Genomic DNA, 18,068 nt, shown 5'->3' with positions numbered 1-18,068 from the left:
GGTTCTTCGTCAAGCTCCAATGAACTATGTATGGCAAGATTCTCATTGATAACTCACTCCTGTAAACTTAACTATTCAGGAGGCTGAGATCTAAGGATAGCAGTTAAAAACCAGCTCGGGCAGTAAGTCTGTGAGATTCTTTTTTTTTTTTTTTTTTTTTTTTGGGTCCGGTCGTGGGGCCTGAACTCTGGGCCTGGGTGCTGTCCCTCAGCTCTTCAGCTCAAGGCTACCGCTCTACCACTTGAGTCACAGTGCCACTTCCGGCTTTTTACTTATGTGGTGCTGAGGAATCGAACCCAGGGCCTCGAGCATGCAAGGCAAGTGCTCTACCACTGAGCCACCTTCCCAGCCAGTCTGTGAGATTCTTATCTCCAGTTAACCATCAAAAAGCCAGAAATACAGTCTTGGCTCAAGTGGTACACCCCTAGCCTTAAGCAAAAAACAAAAACAAAAATCCCTCAGGAACAGTGCCCTTCAGTTCAAGCTCTAGTTCCAGCACACACAAAATTCTCACCCAGTCATGTGGCCTGATTTTAAATAAGTTTCTGTCGGGTACCTGTGGTTCATGCCTGTAATCCTAGCTATTCAGGAGGCTGAGATCTGAGGATCATGGTTCAAAGTGGTGCTGTGGCTCAAGTGGTAGAGCACTTGCCTTGAACTAAAGAGCTCAGGGTCAGCACCCAGGCCCAGAGTTCAAGCCCCACGACTGACAAAAAGAAAAAAAAAATAGTTTCTATTTGTGGTTCATAGCCTCATCCATACTAGGCAAGATCAGTATCAGTGATTTACTCCTTTACCCCTTATCTCACATTTCTGTCATTCTTTCAGGGTTCATTGGTGTATTTCTATTTTCAGTAGCCCTGATGAGTCAGCCAGTGTGATCACTGTTTTATAAAAGTTTAAGTGACTTGTCCGTGGTCATCTAACCACTGTGTGAACAGTTTGGGGTCCAGACTTAAAACTCCCCAGCTAGTGATGCTGTCCACATAGAGCTAATCTATATTTACTCAAAACTGCAGTGACTTCACCCACTGGCTGGGTTCACACTTTACTGTGTAGTAATGTGTTAATGATGATCCTATTTCTGCTGTATTCATGAGTCTGCAGCCTCCCAGGTGAGACCATGAGAGTTTTGTTAGATGTTCAATAGATGGAAAAGCATTTAAAACTGACTTCAGCAGAGCACCCAAGCCTCACACCCGTAATTCTAGCAATTCAGGAGGCTGAACTATGGAAAATTGGAAGCCAGATGGGGCAGAAAAGATGCTGAGACTCCATCTCCAATTAGCTATCAAAAAGCTGGGCTGGCTGGACACCAGTGACTCACACCTGTAATCCTAGCTACTCTGGAGGCTGAGATCTGAGGATTGTGGTTTGAAACTATCCTGGGCTGGAAAGTACATGAGAATCTCCAGTTCATTACCAATAAGCTGGAAGTGGAGCTATGCCTTCTTAAGTAGTAGAGCATCAGCCTTGAGTCAAAACAAATCTTTTTTTTGGGGTCGGGTCGTGGGGCCTGAACTCTGGGCCTGGCCGCTGCCCCTCAGCTCTTCAGCTCAAGGCTAGTGCTCTTCCGAGCCCCAAAACAAATCTTGAGTCTAAGGCCAGCCTACTTTTACATAGCAAGACTTAAAAAAGCAAAGCAATAGTGAACTCAGGGATGTTCCATAAATTCCAATTTGCCTTCCCATTACACTAAAAGCTGTCTTCTCGGGGCTGGGAAGGTGGCTCAGTGGTAGAGCACTTGCCTTGCATGCCAGAGGCCCTGGATTTGATTCCTCAGCACCACATAAGCAAAAAGAAAGAAGCCAGAAGTGGCGCTGTGGCTCAAGTGGTAGAGAGCTAGCCTTGAGCTGAAGAGCTGAGGGACAGCGCCCAGGCCCAGAATTCAGGCCCCATGACCGGACCCAAAAAACAAAAACAACAACAAAAATAAAAGTTGTCTTCTCACAAACCATCCAGATGGTAGCAGAACTTTTTTTCCTCATGGTGCTGTAGGTTAAACCCAGGGCAAGTGCTCTGCAACCAAGTCCCAGGTTCCAGGCTGTGGGTAGAATAACTATCGAATGGGAGCTGGCAAAAGCAAATAAGGTTTCGCTTAATTTTTGAACTGTTCATTTTATGGTGAAGTTACAAATTACAGAAAGTAGGTTGTTGTGGAGTTTCCCCTCCAGTTCTTAGGTATGATTGAAAGTTTGGCTGAACTTTGTTAGTGTTTGTTACTCCTTATCATAATCTATTTTATCTCTTGGCAAGCTGTAAGATCTAGTCAGATTTCACTTATACTAACCTTAGCATGCAATTGAATAGACACTGAATTTAAAATTACTTGCCTTGGGGCTGGGAAGGTGGCTCAGTGGTAGAGCTCTTGCCTTGCATGCATGAGGCCCTGGGTTCCATCCCTCAGCACCACATAAGCAAAAAGAAAAAAGCCAGAAGTGGAGCTGTGGCTCAAGCGGTAGAGTGCTAGCCTTGAGCTGAAGAGCTGAGGGACAGCACCCAGGCCCAGAGTTCAGACCCCACAACCGGACCCCAAAAAAAAAAAAAAATTACTTGCCTTCTCTTGGCATTGATGGTTATAATCCTAGCTGCTCAGGAAGCTGAGATCTGAGGATATTGGTTTAGGGTAGGAAAGTCTGTGAGACTCTGATCTCCAATGAATCATCAAAAAAGCCAAATGTGGAGTTACATAGTTCAAGTGGTAGAGTTCTGGCCCTAAGCAAAAAAGCTCAGAGATAGCACCCAGGCCCTGAGTTCAAACCCCACATACAAATATTTGCCCTGGGGCACGATGAAGATTTCAGTTGGTTTCCTTCCTGAAAGTCCCAAAGGGCAAGCTTAGTCACAGCTGACTACAGTAAAAGTTACAGAAAATGCTGCACATTAAAAAAAAATACTATGAGCCGGGCGCTGGTGGCTCACGCCTGTAATCCTAGCTACTCAGGAGGCTGAGATCTGAGGATCGCGGTTCAAAGCCAGCCCGGGCAGGAGAGACCGTGAGACTCCTATCTCCAATAAACCACCAGAAAACCGGAAGTGGCGCTGTAGCTCAAGTGGTAGAGCGCTCGCCTTGAGCTGAAGAGCTGAGGGACAGCTCTCAGGCCCAGAGTTCAAGCCCCACGACCGACCAAAAAAAAAAAAAAAAATACTATGAGGGAACAGATGACATTATACTTATTACTTGACATATATAAAGGTAACCCTGTTATGTATCACCTCTAAAACAACAGTAAATTAAAAACAGAAAAAACTGCTGATGGCTTACACCTGTAATTCTAGCTACTCAGAAGACTGAGATATGAAGATCATGGTTCTGAGCCAGCCAGGGCAGGAAAGTTCATGAAACTCTTATGTCCAATTAACTGTCAGAAAACCAGAAGTAAGCTGTGGCTCAAAGTGATAGAGCACTAGCCTTGAACATAAAAGCTAAGGTATAGCACCTTAGCCCTGAATTCAAGTCCTATTACAGATCCAAAAAAAAAAAAAAAAAAAGGAAGTACTGCTTACCAAAGCTGAATATATTTATCAAATTATTTTGTTAGACTTATCATACTGGTATATTTCTCAACAAAGTTGTTTTTTTTTTTTGAGTCTTTTATCAATAACAAAAAGACTTTACTGATGTCTCTTAGGTGTGCGTGTGTGTGTGTGTGTGTGTATGTGTGTGTGTGTGTGTGTGTGTGTGTGTGTGTCTGTTCTAGTCCTGGGACTTGAACTAAGGGTCTACTAGTCCTGGGACTTGAACTCATGGCCAAGGCCTTGTTTCTGAGCTTCTTTGCTCAAGGCTGGTGCTCTACCACTTGAAGCATAGTTGCACTTCCAGCTTTTTGGTGGTTAATTGGAGATAAGAGTCTCGCAGACTTTCTTACCTGGACTGGTTTTGAAGCACAATCCTCAGATCTCAGCCTCCTGAGTAATTAGGATTATAGGCGTGAGCCACTGTCTCTCAGTGGCTTCTACTTTTACACTAAAAGGTTGGAGCATTTTAATTGCTTTAAACATTAGATTTGTTTTGTTTTGTTTTGTTTTTGTCGGTCGTGGGGCTTGAACTCTGGGCCTGGGCGCTGTCCTTCAGCTCTTCAGCTCAAGGCGAGTGCTCTACCACTTGAGCTACAGCGCCACTTCCGGTTTTCTGGTGGTTTATTTGAGATAGGAGTCTCACGGTCTCTCCTTCCCCGGGCTGGCTTTGAACCACGATCCTCAGATCTCAGCCTCCTGAGTAGCTAGGATTACAGGCGTGAGCCACCAGCGCCCGGCTAAACATTAGATTTGTAACTAAAACTTCCTGCTTGTTCTTGTCAGGCATGGTAATGCACATGTCTGTAATCCCAGCACTAGGGAGGCTGAAGATAAAAGAGTCTACTTTGAGGCCAGCTTGGGGCAAAAAATCAAAACAAAAGCAAATCACCTTTTATTTCCCTCCATTAGTGCTGGGGATCAAAACCAGGGCCTTGCCCATGCGAGGCAAATGCTATACCACTGAGTTTCACCCCCACCCAATGTCAGTAAAACATAACAGTACAATTTGTCAAAACCAAATCTAAGATTTCCATTAATTGTATTTTTTTTTTTTTTTTGGTCCATCTTGGGGCTTGAACTCTGGGCTTGGGCTCTGTCCCTCAGCTCTTCAGCTCAAGGCCAGTGCTCTACTGCTTGAGCCACAGCGCCACTTCCGGTTTTCTGAGTGGTTTATTGGAGTTAAGAGTTTCACGGACTTTCCTACTCCAGCTGGCTTTGAACCGCAGTCCTCAGATTTCAGCCTCCTAAGTAGCTAGGATTACACGCGTGAGCCACCGGCGCCTGGCTTCCACTGATTCTATAAAAGATGAAATCCATGAGATCTATTGTGTATGTTTGTGCCAGAACTGGGGCTTAAACTGAGGACTCTCCTGGAGATAAGAATTGTTTGTTCAGGCTGGCTTTGAACCTCAATTCTTTTGTTGTTGTTGGTGGTGGTGGTGGTAGTGGTGTGGGCTTGAACTCGGCCTGGACACTGTCCCTGAGCTCTTTTGCTCAAGGCTTAGCACTCTGCCACTTTGAGCCACAGCTTCACTTCCGGTTTTCTGGTGGTTAATTGGAGATGAAAGTCTCATGGTTTTTCCTGCTTGGACTGGCTTTGAATCACAATCTTCAGCTGCTGGGAAGGTGGTACAGTGGTAGAGTGCTTGCCTAGCATGCATGAAGCCCTGGGTTCGATTCCTCAGTACCACATACACAGAAAAAGCCAGAAGTGGGACTGTGGCTCAGGTGGCAGAGTGCTAGCCTTGAGCAAAAGAAGCTCAGGGACAGTGCCCAGGCCCTGAATTCAAGTCCCAGGACCAGAAAAAAAAATCTTCAGATCTCAGCTTCCTGAATAGGATTGCAGGTGTAAGCCAAAAGCACCTAGCTGAACCTTATCAGCCTATTGGGCACTAAAATTACAGATAGGGCCACTTGCTCCTGTCTTGAAGTAAGCTTTGTGTTTTAAAAATACTGAGTACTAGGTGCTGGTAGTTCACACCTGTAATCCTAGCTACTCAGGAGGCTGAGATGTGAAGATCACGATTCAAAGCCAGCCTGGGCAATAAAGTCCATGAGACTCTTATCTCTAATAAACCACTAGAAAACCGGAAGAGGTGCTGTGGCTCAAGCAATAAGAGTACTCGCCTTGAGCTGAAGAGTGCAGGGACAGCACCCAAGCCAAGTTCAAGCCCCACGACCAACAATATATATATGGGAGGTGGAGGAGGGAAGGGATAGTGGGAGAACGACAAAGGAGGGGGCAACGATGCTTGACAAGAAACATATTCATTACCTTACTCATGTAACTGTAACCCCCCTTTGCAGCGTCTTTACAATAAAATTTTAAACTAAAAAAAAAAATAGAGAGAGAGAAGAAAAAGAGAGAGTAATGCCAGGCATAGGTGGTGGGCTCCTGCTCATAATCCTAGCTACTCAGGAGGCTGAGATCTGAAGACCTAGGTTGGAAGCCAGCAGGCAGACTAATTAGTGAGACTCTTGGCTCCATTTAAGCAGCAAATAGCAAAAATCTAGAGTACCAGTCATGAGTGAAAAAGCTGAGGGAGGACCTTAGTTCAAGCTCCAGTGCTAATACAAACACACACACATACACACACATATACACACAAAGTATATTATCAGAATCACACACACACACACACACACACACACACACACAACTAAGTATATTATCAGAATCCAAATGGAATCACTTCTGCCACCTGTCCAAAAGTAACTAAAGCCAAAAAGAAATAGTTTAGAAGCATGGTTACTGGATGCCTTTGCCTATGTATCAACTGGACAAGAACTTGCATTCTTCCCTGTCATCTGTTATTTCTATAGATCCAGAGGAAACCTAAAGCTTCTCCTCCTTATTGGACATTCTTAATATATACATATTTTTTAAAATTTATTTTTTGGTTGGTCGTGGGGCTTGAACTCTGGGCTTGGGTGCTGTCCTTGCACTCTTCAGCTCAAGGCGAGCGTTCTACCGCTTGAGCCACAGCACCACTTCTGGTTTTCTAGTGGTTTATTGGAGATAAGAGTCTCATGGACTTTTCTGCCTGGGCTGGCTTTGAACCATGATCCTCAGATCTCAGCCTCCTGAGTAGCTAGGATTACAGGCGTGAGCCACCGGCGCCCGGCCATTGTTAATATTTTAACCTCGTTTGTTTCTGCTCATACCCAGGCTATCCTATAGCTACATACAGTGATAGAACTTAAGGGTTAATTCTACTAAACTTTGACATGAAGATGAGAGGGACAAGACTTCAAAACAGGATGACCACTAATATCCTAACTGAGCCATAGGGTGACTTGTGTGTCCTGAGTTAGGTGAATGCTGTTGTTTGCAGTCCAAATAATTCAATCAGTGGAGCTGAGCCCAGATAATGTAATACCTGACTCTACTATGAACTTGGGAATCTCTTGTCTTCTTGGTTTCTGGATTCCTACCGTAAGTAAAAACATTGTTCCTAGTTATAATCATCCTTATACCTAATGTATAAGGGTATAAGTATAAGGTATAAGCCTCCTAGCTACTCAGGAGGCTGAGACCTAAGGATCACAGTTACAAGCCAGCATATGAGACTCTTATCTCCAATTAACCAACTAGAAACCGGATATATTTATCAAGCTTGATTTTTTTTTTTTTTTGCTAGTCCTGGGGCTTGAACTCAAGATCTGGTACTGTCCCTGAGTCTTTTGCTCAAGGCTAGCACTCTACCACTTGAGTCACAATGCCACTTCAGGCTTTTTCTATTTATGTGGTACTGAGGAATGGAACCCAGTGCAAGCCAGGTAAGCTCTCTACCACTAAGCCATATTCCCAGCTCCAGCTTGAATTTTGATTGGTATTCTTTCAATGTCAAGTTTTGGATTTGTTGTTGTTGTTGTTGTTGTTTTCTGGTCCTGAGGTTTAAACTCAGGCCTGGGCGTTGTCCTTGAGCAAAAATGCAACAGTGCTCTACCACCTGAGGCACAGCTCTACTTCTGGTTCTTGGTGATTAGAAAGAAGAGTCTCCTGGATTTAGCTGGGTGCTGGTGGCTCATACCTGTAATCCTAGCTACTCAGGAGGCTGAGATCTGAGGTTCATGGTTCAAAGCCAGCCCAGGCAGGAAAGTATGTGAGACTCATCTCCAATAAACCACTAGAAAACCGGAAGTGGTGTGATGGCTCAAATGGTAGTATTTACCTTAAGCTGAAGAGCTGAGGGGCAGCACCCAAGCCCAGAGTTGAAGCCCCACTAGACTTTCCTGCCCAAGGCTGGCTTTGAACCATGATCTTAGATCTCAGCCTCCTGAGTAGCAAGGATTACAGACGGGAGCCACCATGCTTAGCTGTGTGTCGATAGTTTTTGCATGTTTGCTTTTCATGAGCTAAGAGATAATTATGTTAAAATTTGATTATTCCTCTGCTTGAAAGTACCAGTCCAAAAGTGTTTACTGAACATTGTGTGTGGCATAGATGCTCATTTATTCATGAGTAAAAGTAGATGCTCATTTATTCATGAGTAAATGAATCTCTTCTTTGGCTCATTTTCTCCCATCTACAAGTAACAGGGGTACCTACATATAACTCAATGGACTCTGAGCACATCATTGGATAAGACCATATTAGATCCTACTGTTACCTGAGGCTACACTTTGGTCCTTCTCCCTTGGAATATCCTGCACTTAGAACAAGTCTGTCTGCCCATCGTGGTCCTCTGGGAATCAGTTGTTCGGGTCATGTGTCCTCATGTGCCTCCTGCTCCTTGCTTGCCAGACTTAGTGGACCAGCCACTTTGAAGTAACAAGAATTGTTCTGAATGTAGAACAATTCTGACAATAATGAAAGTTATCCACACAGGTCATTTGTGCAAATAGTGGTCTTTAATACTAAGAAAGACCATGCAAAGTGACAAACCTTCTGAGATTGGCAGCCTGACCCAGGAACCTAACACCTGAATCTAGTAACACAATAAATCAATATATTACATTAATGTTAGACACCTGCAAACAAAACAAAAAACCAACAACCCAAAGAAGGGTCTAAGACTTGGGGCCATCTTTTCTCTGTTCCCTCTTCTTTCTTCTTCTACCTTCTCTACCATCTTTCACTTTCTTGATCCTTTCGCCTCTGTCTCCCTGCCCCTGCATTCCTTTTCTCCCTTTTTCCATTTTTGGTTCTCATTCTCCACACCACCTACTGCTCTATCCATCCAATTCCACCAATATTTCTGTCCTGTGCAGCCCCACCTCAGCCCCGCCTCCCTCAGGTTGAGCCTCCAGGCTCAGGGTAGGAGGCAAAGAAAAGACCTCAGCCCAGGGAGCACTTGCTGGCGTTCTTCTTGTCACAGGATTTTAGGTCAGTGTTGGAGGGCTTGTTGCTGTTTCCCTGCGGGCAAAAAGAGCAGGTTACGGTGTGAAAGGCTCCTTGGGGGTATGAGGCTATAAGCCGAAGTTGACCCACATGGGAAGCCTTAGCACTGATTTCCTCCTCCGTTTTTACTCCTATTAGTGGTACCTGGCTCAGTAGAACCAACTCACCGACCTCCGACCTCCTGACTTAAGCAAGATATCCCGGGCCAGGGAACGAAAAGCCTAAATGAGAGATTATTCAGAATGGATCAGAGAGAAGGATCAATCTATCTCAAAATAATCCATCTCTTGGGGGGTGGGGGTGGGGAGGAAGGTGAGTCTCACCTCATCCACATTCATGCTAGATTTGGCACTTGTTTCGAAGAATCGGATTCCATGTTCTCGGGCCAACTGTAGGGGGTGAAGTAGGAAGGACAGCATTGGATAAAGGGCAGCAGCAAAGGCCTCTCCAATTGGACCTCATGTACATTCTCCCAGCCCTGCTGCAGAGCATCATCCAGCCTGGCCCTCACCTTACTGGCCTGCTCCTTCTGCACTTTCCTCTTGGCCTCCATGTCACACTTGTTCCCCAGTAGGAGGCGCTCCACCCCAGCAGAGGCATTCTGGGAGCAGAAGGGTAAGACAAAAAAGTTGGATCCTGGCCTTCTCCTCCTACAGTGTTGACTCAGTTCCTCCATCTCTTCTGGAGGGTCCTTACCTCTTTGATGCTTTTCATCCAGTTCTGGATATTCTCAAAGGATTTCTCATCTGTGATGTCATATACTAGGATAATGCCCTGGGGGATAGGGAAGTTTACCTTAGACCACAGTCCTATTTAGGTTTCTCACTACCTTCTAGGTGACCCAGCAAATCCCACTCCCAGGCTAAACATAAGCTATATGTATTCTTTGCAACTCATACTGTGCCTCCATTTTTATCTGCCCCAACACTTGACCCTTCTGTACTCAAAAAACAAATTCTAAGCCAGACACTGGTGCTCACACCTGTAAACCTAGCTACTCAGGAAGCTGAGATCTGAGGATTATAGTACCAATCTACCCCAGGCAGGACAGTCTGTGAGACACTTAACCTCTAATAAACTACCCAAAAGCCAGAAGTGGAGCTGTAGCTCAAGTGGTAGAGCACTAGCCTTGAGCACAAAAGTTAGAGCCCAGGCCTCTGAGTTCAAGCCCCAGAACTGGCAAAAACAAAAACTAATTCTAATCCCAAGTCCTCAGCAATTGTCTAGACCCACACTTCATACCATAGCTCCACGGTAATAGGCAGTAGTTATCGTCTTGAATCGCTCCTGGCCAGCTGTGTCCCTGAAGAAGAAGTTTCCATGGGATGGGATAGAGGAAAGGGGTCTCTCCAAGCATAAAATTCCTTCCCTAAGAATTTCAGCTTTTACAACATAGTGGGGCTGAAAGACCAGAATCAGGAAATGGTAAAGGAGGAAGAGGATGAAAGACATTTGGGTTGCTATTGAGAGATGGTAGAGGACCAAACAACAGGATGTCTTTTGTTTACTCATTGAATGCTTACTCTGTGCCAAGCATGCTTAAAAGTAGCATTTTTTTATGTGCATATATCATGTTGTCCAGAACTCACCCTATGCCAGCAAGTCTTGTTTTATTTTCCATTTCCCAGTGAGGAAAGAGATTTGGAGAGAGTGGATAATTACTATAAATCAGAGCCTGGATCTGAACCCCTATCTGCTCTTATCTATAATACAATTTCTCCGCTAAACCCTTGAATATCTTCAGGGTCTCCAACTTCCTTGTGTAGTTTAGTCAAACCTCTATACCTGGCCTTGTAACCACTATAATTTAGAGATATCAATAGTATTGGAGTCAAATCTTAATTATTTTTGCCCTGTTTCTACACGGTAGCTCAACAGACATTTGCTTTCAAGTTCAGAGAATGATTTGACCCTGAGGGAATCAACAGTTACAAATCAGCTTAAAATGGCTGGGAGAACAGGAAGAGAGATGGAAGGACAGCTGACTAAGCAAATAAATGAAGAGTGGTGGTAGAAAGCGGTCACAGGGAAAGCAGGACAAGCGAAGCAAAATAGAAACAACGGGTTGTAGGCTGGGAAGGTGGCTTAGTGGTAGAGTGCTTGCCTAGCATACAGCAAGCCCTGGGTTCGACTCCTCAGTACCACATAAACAGAAAAAGCTGGAGTGGTGCTGTAGCTCAAGGAGTAGAGCGTGAGCCTTGAGCGAAAGAAGCTCAGGGACACTGCCCAGGCCCTGAGTTCAAGCACCAGGACTGGCACAAAAAAAGGGGGGGGGCGGTAAATGGGGAAGGCTGGCTAGGTGTGTGTATGGACATGGGGAGGGAAGTGTGTACTCACCAGACTTGAAGTTTGATCTTCTTCCCCTCCACATCCACAGTACGTATCTTGAAATCAATTCCTAGGGGGGAAATGTATGCACCGAAGTCCAGATGAGTGTATGTATGCATAGAAGAGCATGGTGGGAGAGACCAGAGGCAGCGCCAATAACTCCATAGGGCTGGTACTTGGGGAAGCAACTTGGTTGGAAGTAGACATTTAGGAGGCTTTTTCTCAAAGCTGTATTTATATAGCAAGCATAATGTTTTTACTTTATGTACCCCTTCCCCCCCCACCAGGTATAAATTCTGCAAGGAGCATAAGGCTAGGCCAGCTGACAATTCTTAGGCTTCAGCCTCTATCTCCTCCCAAATATTATTTTCACATTCCTTATTCCTCTCTCCTTCTGTTTTCATAGAACCTGTCGGTACTCACTACCCTCCTGGCATTATGGGGTAATGAGTAAGAGAAAAGGGCCGATGCTTGTGGCTCACATCTGTAATCCTAGTTACTCAGGAGGCTGAGATCTGAGGATCGAGGTTCAAAGCAACCGAGGCAGGAAGTCCATAAAACGATCTCCAATTGAGTGCCAAAAAGTTAGAAGTGGCTTTGTGGTTCAAGTGGTAGTACATTAGTCTTGAGCACAAAAACTCAGGAACAGTGCCCAAGATCAGACTTTGAGCCCTAAGACACACACACACACACACACACACACACACACACACACACACACACACACACACACACACACACACACACACACACACACACACACACACACACACACACACACACACACACACACACACACACACACACACACACCACAGCGAATAAGGGAAAAGGTAGTTGGCCAGTCTTTGCCAACTAACTAGTGATCCACTTGGAATTAAGATTCACCAGGATTCCTCCTGAGTCTGGGGTATGAGAGAGGGATAGATTTCCTTTCTCTTTGTAACCAGAATTATTTTGAGGCTCTCCTGGTCTTATTTCCCAGGCCAGAGGAGATAAAGAAAAATGAGAGGAAGAGAGGAGACACAGCACTAAGCAGAAACACTTAGGAACCTCCTCTGAGCCTGCTGGGGGATCCAGAGAAAAGGATGAGTCACCAGAGGGATGACTCAGAGACCCCAAAAGTCCCCTCATTCCCAGCAACAGGCGAATGCATATTCATGATCACAGTCAAACAGCCACCCCCATCCCCAGATACCCAGCCACACAGTTCCACCTTCCCTCCCAAAACCCTGTAGAGGGGAGGGAACCTGGGAAACAGATCTGAAGGTGAGGGGATGCAAGGAGCAAGCTAGCGGAACAGAAAGAATTGGCCAGCAGAAGTAAGGACAGCTGTTGGTAGAGGGAGGCAGGAATGGTGAAGAGCAGATGGAGAGCCCTAGGTGAACAGTTAGGGGAGGGAGCCTCAGAGAGGTCACAGGTTAGAGACCAGTATTGGGGGGGGGGCGTCGAGCCAGAGGTCAGGGGCTGGAGTTAGAAGTGATTTTCCAAGAGGACAGAAAAGCAGAGTCCCTAAGTAAGGTGCAGGGGGAATCGGAGGTCAGTGTGGTCTCACCAATGGTGGAGATGTAGGTGCTGTTGAAGTTGTCCTCTGCAAAGCGAATGATCAGACAAGTTTTGCCCACCCCCGAGTCCCCGATCAGCAGCAACTTGAAGAGGTGGTCGTAGGCTTTGGCCATGGCGGACACTGGGGGCTGCGGGGAGAGGGGTGGGGAAGGGCTCGGCACTGGTTGGAGGAGGAATGGGAGGGTTGGCGGACCGAGTGGGCCCCGAGCCCAGGCCAGGAAGAAGTTTCCCTCCCTCTCCGCCCTAGCTCCGGGAAAGAGAGAGGCGGCAACTCCTGCCGACTCCGCCCCCTCCCGCCGGCGAGGCGAGGGCCGGGCCGGGCCCCGGGTCCTCCGGCTCCGGTCCTTCCCGGCCCGGGCCCTGCAACCTGCCGAGAGCTTGCGGTTCCTCTCGGGTCGTTCCTGTCAGTTCTTCTGGCTGGAGAGACTGGGGAGAAGGGAAGCCCAGGGCTAACCAAACGACCGGGAAAAGAGATTTCTTTTTTTAATTAGGGGAAGGGCAAAGAATTTGGACTCAGAGGGTGGAGGTTGGGGCTGGCACTGGAAAGTCATCAAAAGCAGAAGCTGGGTTTTCAAGGTCGCTCAGAAGCCTTCCCGAGGCCGGGCCACAGGTCCTGGAACCCTAGTGTTGGGTGTTCTCACGCCCTCAGTTTTATGGACTCCAGCTCCCTTTGGAAAGAGCGGGAGCCCAGAAGTGGCAAGTGATTTACTGGGTACATCTGCCCCCTGGTGGAACACAGTGAACATTAGTTATAGTTAGAAGCTAGTTATAAATCAGCCCATCCCGCTACACCCCCAAAACAAACTACACACAGCCTTCCTCCCTGTATCTCCTCTTCCCCATTATGGTTCTTCAGTCCGAAGAGTTTTCGTTTTGAGGCCTTCTGGTGTGTGATTTTTCTTTTTTGATCAGATAGCTCAAGAACACAGAGAATGGGATTTAAACACTCTTTATGTCGATATATATGCATATATATAAGTATGAATGAACATCGCTTGTAAATGGTAATGGGACAGTGTGTCTGGCATCTTGCTATTCAAAATGGTCTGGGAAAGTTGAGATTTAGCAACTTAGACTCTTAAGTATAGACAACATTGCTATAAAGAAACAGAATTTTTATCTTGACCTTTGGAAAACATTATTCAAAGTAACCTTGCTTTCTTTTTTTAATATTTTATTACATTTAAGTTGTTGTACAGGGGGCTGGGAATGTGGCTCAGTGGTAGAGCTTTGCATGCATGAGGCCCTGGGTTCGATTCCTCAGCACCACATAAGCAGAAAAAGCTGGAAGTGGGGCCGAGGCTCAAGTGGTAGAGCGCTAGTCTACAGCTGAAGAGCTGAGGGACAGCGCCCAGGCCCAGAGTTCAGGTCCCATGACTGACAAAAAAAAAAAGTAGTTGTACAAAGGAAGTGCCATTTAACAAAGCAGCTTATGAATATAATGTATCTTGATTATTGATTGTATAGGTCCCATCAGTGTCACCCTCCCCCCATTGGCCTACCCCTTCCTTTACTTTTCCTAATTTTGTGGTATATACGATGAAATTCTGACTGTATTTTTCTCCCCATATTCTTTTCTAAAGATATGTCTCTATCATAAAAATGTGTACTAGTTATGAGAAAGCATCTTTTGTCAGTTTACTTTGTTACCTATGACCATGTTTTGTTTCCTCCTTTTTTTTTTTTTTTTGGTCCGGTTGTGGGGCCTGAACTCTGGGCCTGAGCACTGAGCACTGAGCTCAAGGCCAGTGCTCTACCACTTGAGCCACAGCGCCACTTCCGGCTTTTTTCTTTTTGCTTATGTGGTGCTGAGGAATCGAACCCAGGGCCTCAGGCATGCAAGGCAAGCGCTCTATCACTGAGCCAACTTCCCAGCCCCCCTCCTTTTTTTTTTTTTTTGCAAATCCTGGGGCTTGAACTTAGGGCCTAGCCCTGTCCCTGAGCCTATTTGTACTCAAGGCTAGTGCTCTACCACTTGAGCCACAATACCACTTCTGGCTTTTTTCTGAGTAGTTTATTAGAGATAAGAATCTCACTGTCCTGCCCTCACTGGCTTTGACCTGGTGATTCTCAGATCTGTCTTCTGAATAGTTAAGATTACAGGCATGAGCCACCAGTGCCTGGCTTTTTCTTTTTTTGTGCCATCTGCAGGGCCTGAACTCAGGGCCTGGACATTGCCACTGAACTTTTTTTGCTCAAGGCTAGTGCTCTACCATTTGGAGCTATATAGCTCAAAGGTTTTTAGGTGGTTAAATGGAATAAGACTTTCATGGAGGACTAGAAAGGTGGCTCAGTGGTAGAGCGCTTGCCTTGCATGCATGAGGTCCTGGGTTCGATTCCTCAGCACCACATAAGTAGAAAAAAAAAGCCGGAAGTGGTGCTGTGGCTCAAGTGGTAGAGTGTTAGCCTTGAGTTGAAGAGCTGAGGGACAGTGCCCAGGCCCAGAGCTCAGGCCCCATGACTGGCAAAACAAAACAAAACAAAACAAAAAAAACTTTCCTGGACTTTCCTGCAGGTCTGGCTTCAAATTGTGATCCTCAGAGCTCAGCCTCCTCAGTAGTTAGGATTGCAGGCATGAGCCACAGGTGCCCAGCTTTGTTTTGCTTTGACAATTGGAACTCAGGGCTGCCCCTTTTTTACACAAATCCTCTATCACATGAGTCACACCTCCAGTCCTTTATACCCATGTTCCCCTCTTCTCAGTAACAGCTATGTTAGTTCCTGGATTCAAGGGGTCTCCTGGCCTCCACTTCCCTAGCTGGTGGGACTACAAATGTGTATCACAGCTCAATTCTATTTTTCCCCAGTCCTAAGCATCCACCTACGGCCTTGTGCCTGTTAGGCAAGCACTCTACCACTGAGCTATGTGCCCAAGCCTCAATTCCTTTCTATTCTCTCCTATCTTTTACTTCAATTCCTTCCAAATTTTTCCTCCTTGACACAACCATGTTTCACCTGTCCCTTAAGTACTCAATATAGTCAGGCGCTGATGGCTCATGCCTATAATCCTAAATACTTAGAAGACTGAGATTTGAGGATTATAGTACAGACAAAACCATGAGACTCTTTTTTTTGTTGTTGTTGTTGTTAGTTGTGGGGCCTGAACTCTGGGCCTGGGCGCTGTCCCTCAGTTCTTCAGCTCAAGGCTAGCACTCTACCACTTGAGCCACATTGCCACTTCCAGCTTTTCATGCTTATATGGTGCTGAGGAATCAAACCCAGGGACGCATGCATGGGAGGCAAGCACTCTACCACTGAGCTGCCTTCTTAGTCCCACCGTGAGACTCTTATTTCCAATTAACTAGCAAAAAACCAGAAACGAGAACATGGCTCAAATGGTAGAGCACCAGCCTTCAATAAAAAAGCTAAGCAAGGGGCTGGGAAGTTGGCTCAGTGGTAGAGTGCTGGCCTCACATGCATGAGGCCCTGGGTTCGATTCCTCAGCACCACATAGGCAGAAAAAAGCTGGAAGTGGCGGTGTGGCTCAAGTGATAGGGTGCTAGCCTTGAGCTGAAGAGCTGAGGGACAGCACCCAGGCCCAGAGTTCAGCCCTCATGACTGACCAAAAAAAAAAAAAAAGCTAAGCAAGAGCACAAGGACACACACACACACACACACACACACACACACACACACACACACACACACACACACACACACACAATTGTTCAGTTACCATGAATTATTCTGATAAAAGTTATAAGTCTTTTTCTTTCTATCTGCTTGGTCTGGATTTTGCACTTCCAGCAATATATTATTGTTCTATTTACCTCTCTCTAAGACTTAGGCTGGTGTATACCTGCTTTTATTGTAACTCCAATAAGATCCTCCCCTAGGCTTTCAAATCATAGGTAACTACTGACTTACTCTTTCAACTACGCCAGACTCATTCTAGCCTTGCAGCATAGAATGCTTTTCCCCTAAGATCTTTGCATGGCTAGTTGTCTTTCTTTTAGTCTTAATATGTGTGTGTGCCAGTAATAGGGCTTGAATTACCAGCTGGAGTGTTGTACCTGAACTCTTTTTGCTTAGGGCTAGCTTGAACCACAAGGGGTGGTTGAACCACAGCTCCAGCCTTTTTTTTTTTTTTTTTTTTTTCAGTCCTGGGGTGTAAACTCAGGGCTTGGACACTGTCCCTGAGCTGCTTTCACCCAAGGCTAGCACTCAACCGCTTGAGCCACAGTGCCACTTGCAGTGTTTTCTGTTTATGTGTAGTGAGGAGTTTCATGCATGCTAGGCATGCTAGGCCACATTCCCAGCTCCACTTCAGCTTTTTGTGGTTAATTAGAGAGTCTCAAGGACTTCTGTCCTGGCTGGCTTTGAAATAGAATCCTCAGATCTCAGCCTCTTAAGAGGCTAGCATTATAGGCTTGTGCTCCCAGTGCTGGCTTCAAACCACATTATTATTATTATTATTATTATTATTATTATTATTATTATTATTATTATTATTTGGGGGGGATCCGGTTGTGGGGCCTGAACTCTGGGCCTGGGCGCTGTCCCTCAGCTTTTCAGCTCAAGGCTAGTGCTCTACCACTTGAGCCACAGCGCCACTTCCGGCTTTTTTCTTTTTGCTTATGTGGTGCTGAGGAATTGAACCCAGGGCCTCATGCATGCAAGGCAAGCACTCTACCACTGAGCCTCCTTCCCAGACCCTATTATCATTATTTTCTTGTTGGTCATGGAACTTGAACTCTGGACCTGGACACTGTCCCAGCGCTCTTCAGTTCAAGGTGAGCACTCAACCACTTGAGCCACACGGCTACTTGGTTACTTTCTGTTTTCTGGTGGTTAATTGGAGATAAGAGTCTCATGGACTGGGAAGGTGGTTCAGAGTTCAGGCCCTCAGACTGACAAAAAAAAAAAAAAAGTCTCATGGACTTTCCTGCCCTGGCTGACTTTGAATCGCCATCCTCAGATCTCAGCCTCCTGAATAGCTAGGATTATAGGCAAGAGCCACCAGCACCCAGCTCCATGTTCCAGGCTAGCACTCTACCACATAACCAGCTCTACTTGTTGTTTTTTTTTTAACTGGTTAAATGGAGATGAGTCTCAGTCAACTTTCTCATTCAAACTGGCTTTGAACTCGGATTCTCAAATCTCAGCCTTGTGAGTAGCTAGCATTACAGGTGTGAAGCTTATCCATGATTATTAAGTGGAACACACACACACACACATATATACAGTCGGTCCTGGGCGCTGTCCCTCAGCTCTTAAGCTCAAGGCTAGCATCTTAAAACTTGGGCTTTTTTCTGCTTATGTGGTGCTGAGTGAGGAATCAAACCCAGAGCTCATGCATGCGAGGCAAGCG

At 45.8% G+C, this 18,068-nt stretch overlaps 1 protein-coding gene across 3 annotated transcripts; it reads right to left on the bottom strand.

Annotated features, from left to right (window-relative positions):
* Positions 1–8,351: 8,351 nt before the first annotated feature.
* On the bottom strand, positions 8,352–13,015 carry LOC138809113 (ras-related protein Rab-13). 3 transcript variants are annotated; one of them, XM_069995526.1, is made up of 8 exons: positions 12,747–13,015; positions 11,201–11,261; positions 10,106–10,166; positions 9,560–9,637; positions 9,375–9,464; positions 9,187–9,252; positions 9,031–9,084; positions 8,352–8,878 (listed from the first exon to the last, which is right to left on the bottom strand). In XM_069995526.1, the coding sequence occupies exons 1-8, from the start codon at positions 12,868–12,870 to the stop codon at positions 8,801–8,803; spliced, it is 612 nt and encodes a 203-aa protein (XP_069851627.1). In that variant the 5' UTR covers positions 12,871–13,015; the 3' UTR covers positions 8,352–8,800. The 3 variants fall into 3 exon arrangements, with proteins under 3 accessions (XP_069851627.1, XP_069851624.1, XP_069851625.1); XM_069995523.1 differs by having other exon boundaries at positions 9,035–9,084; positions 12,747–12,960; XM_069995524.1 differs by having other exon boundaries at positions 8,794–8,878; positions 9,008–9,084; positions 12,747–12,960.
* Between the last annotated feature and the right edge of the window lie 5,053 nt (positions 13,016–18,068).

This window comes from Dipodomys merriami, unplaced genomic scaffold (assembly GCF_024711535.1).
Source record: "Dipodomys merriami isolate MVZ:Mamm:240054 unplaced genomic scaffold, mDipMer1.0.p SCAF_485, whole genome shotgun sequence".
NCBI lineage: Eukaryota > Metazoa > Chordata > Mammalia > Rodentia > Heteromyidae > Dipodomys > Dipodomys merriami.
Note: the sequence above shows the minus strand (reverse complement) of the source record. Positions and strands in the feature narration are given on the sequence as shown.

Bases quoted from the DNA above. Each gene is read 5' to 3' on its own strand.
- LOC138809113 (XM_069995526.1), bottom strand. From the start codon at position 12,870: ATGGCCAAAGCCTACGACCACCTCTTCAAGTTGCTGCTGATCGGGGAC. The intron at 11,262-12,746 runs GTGAGACCACAC...TTTCCCCCCTAG, and splicing joins CACCTACATCTCCACCATTG to GAATTGATTTCAAGATACGT. The intron at 8,879-9,030 runs GTGAGTTGGTTC...TTTTGCCCGCAG, and splicing joins AGTCAGGAGGTCGGAGGTCG to GGAAACAGCAACAAGCCCTC.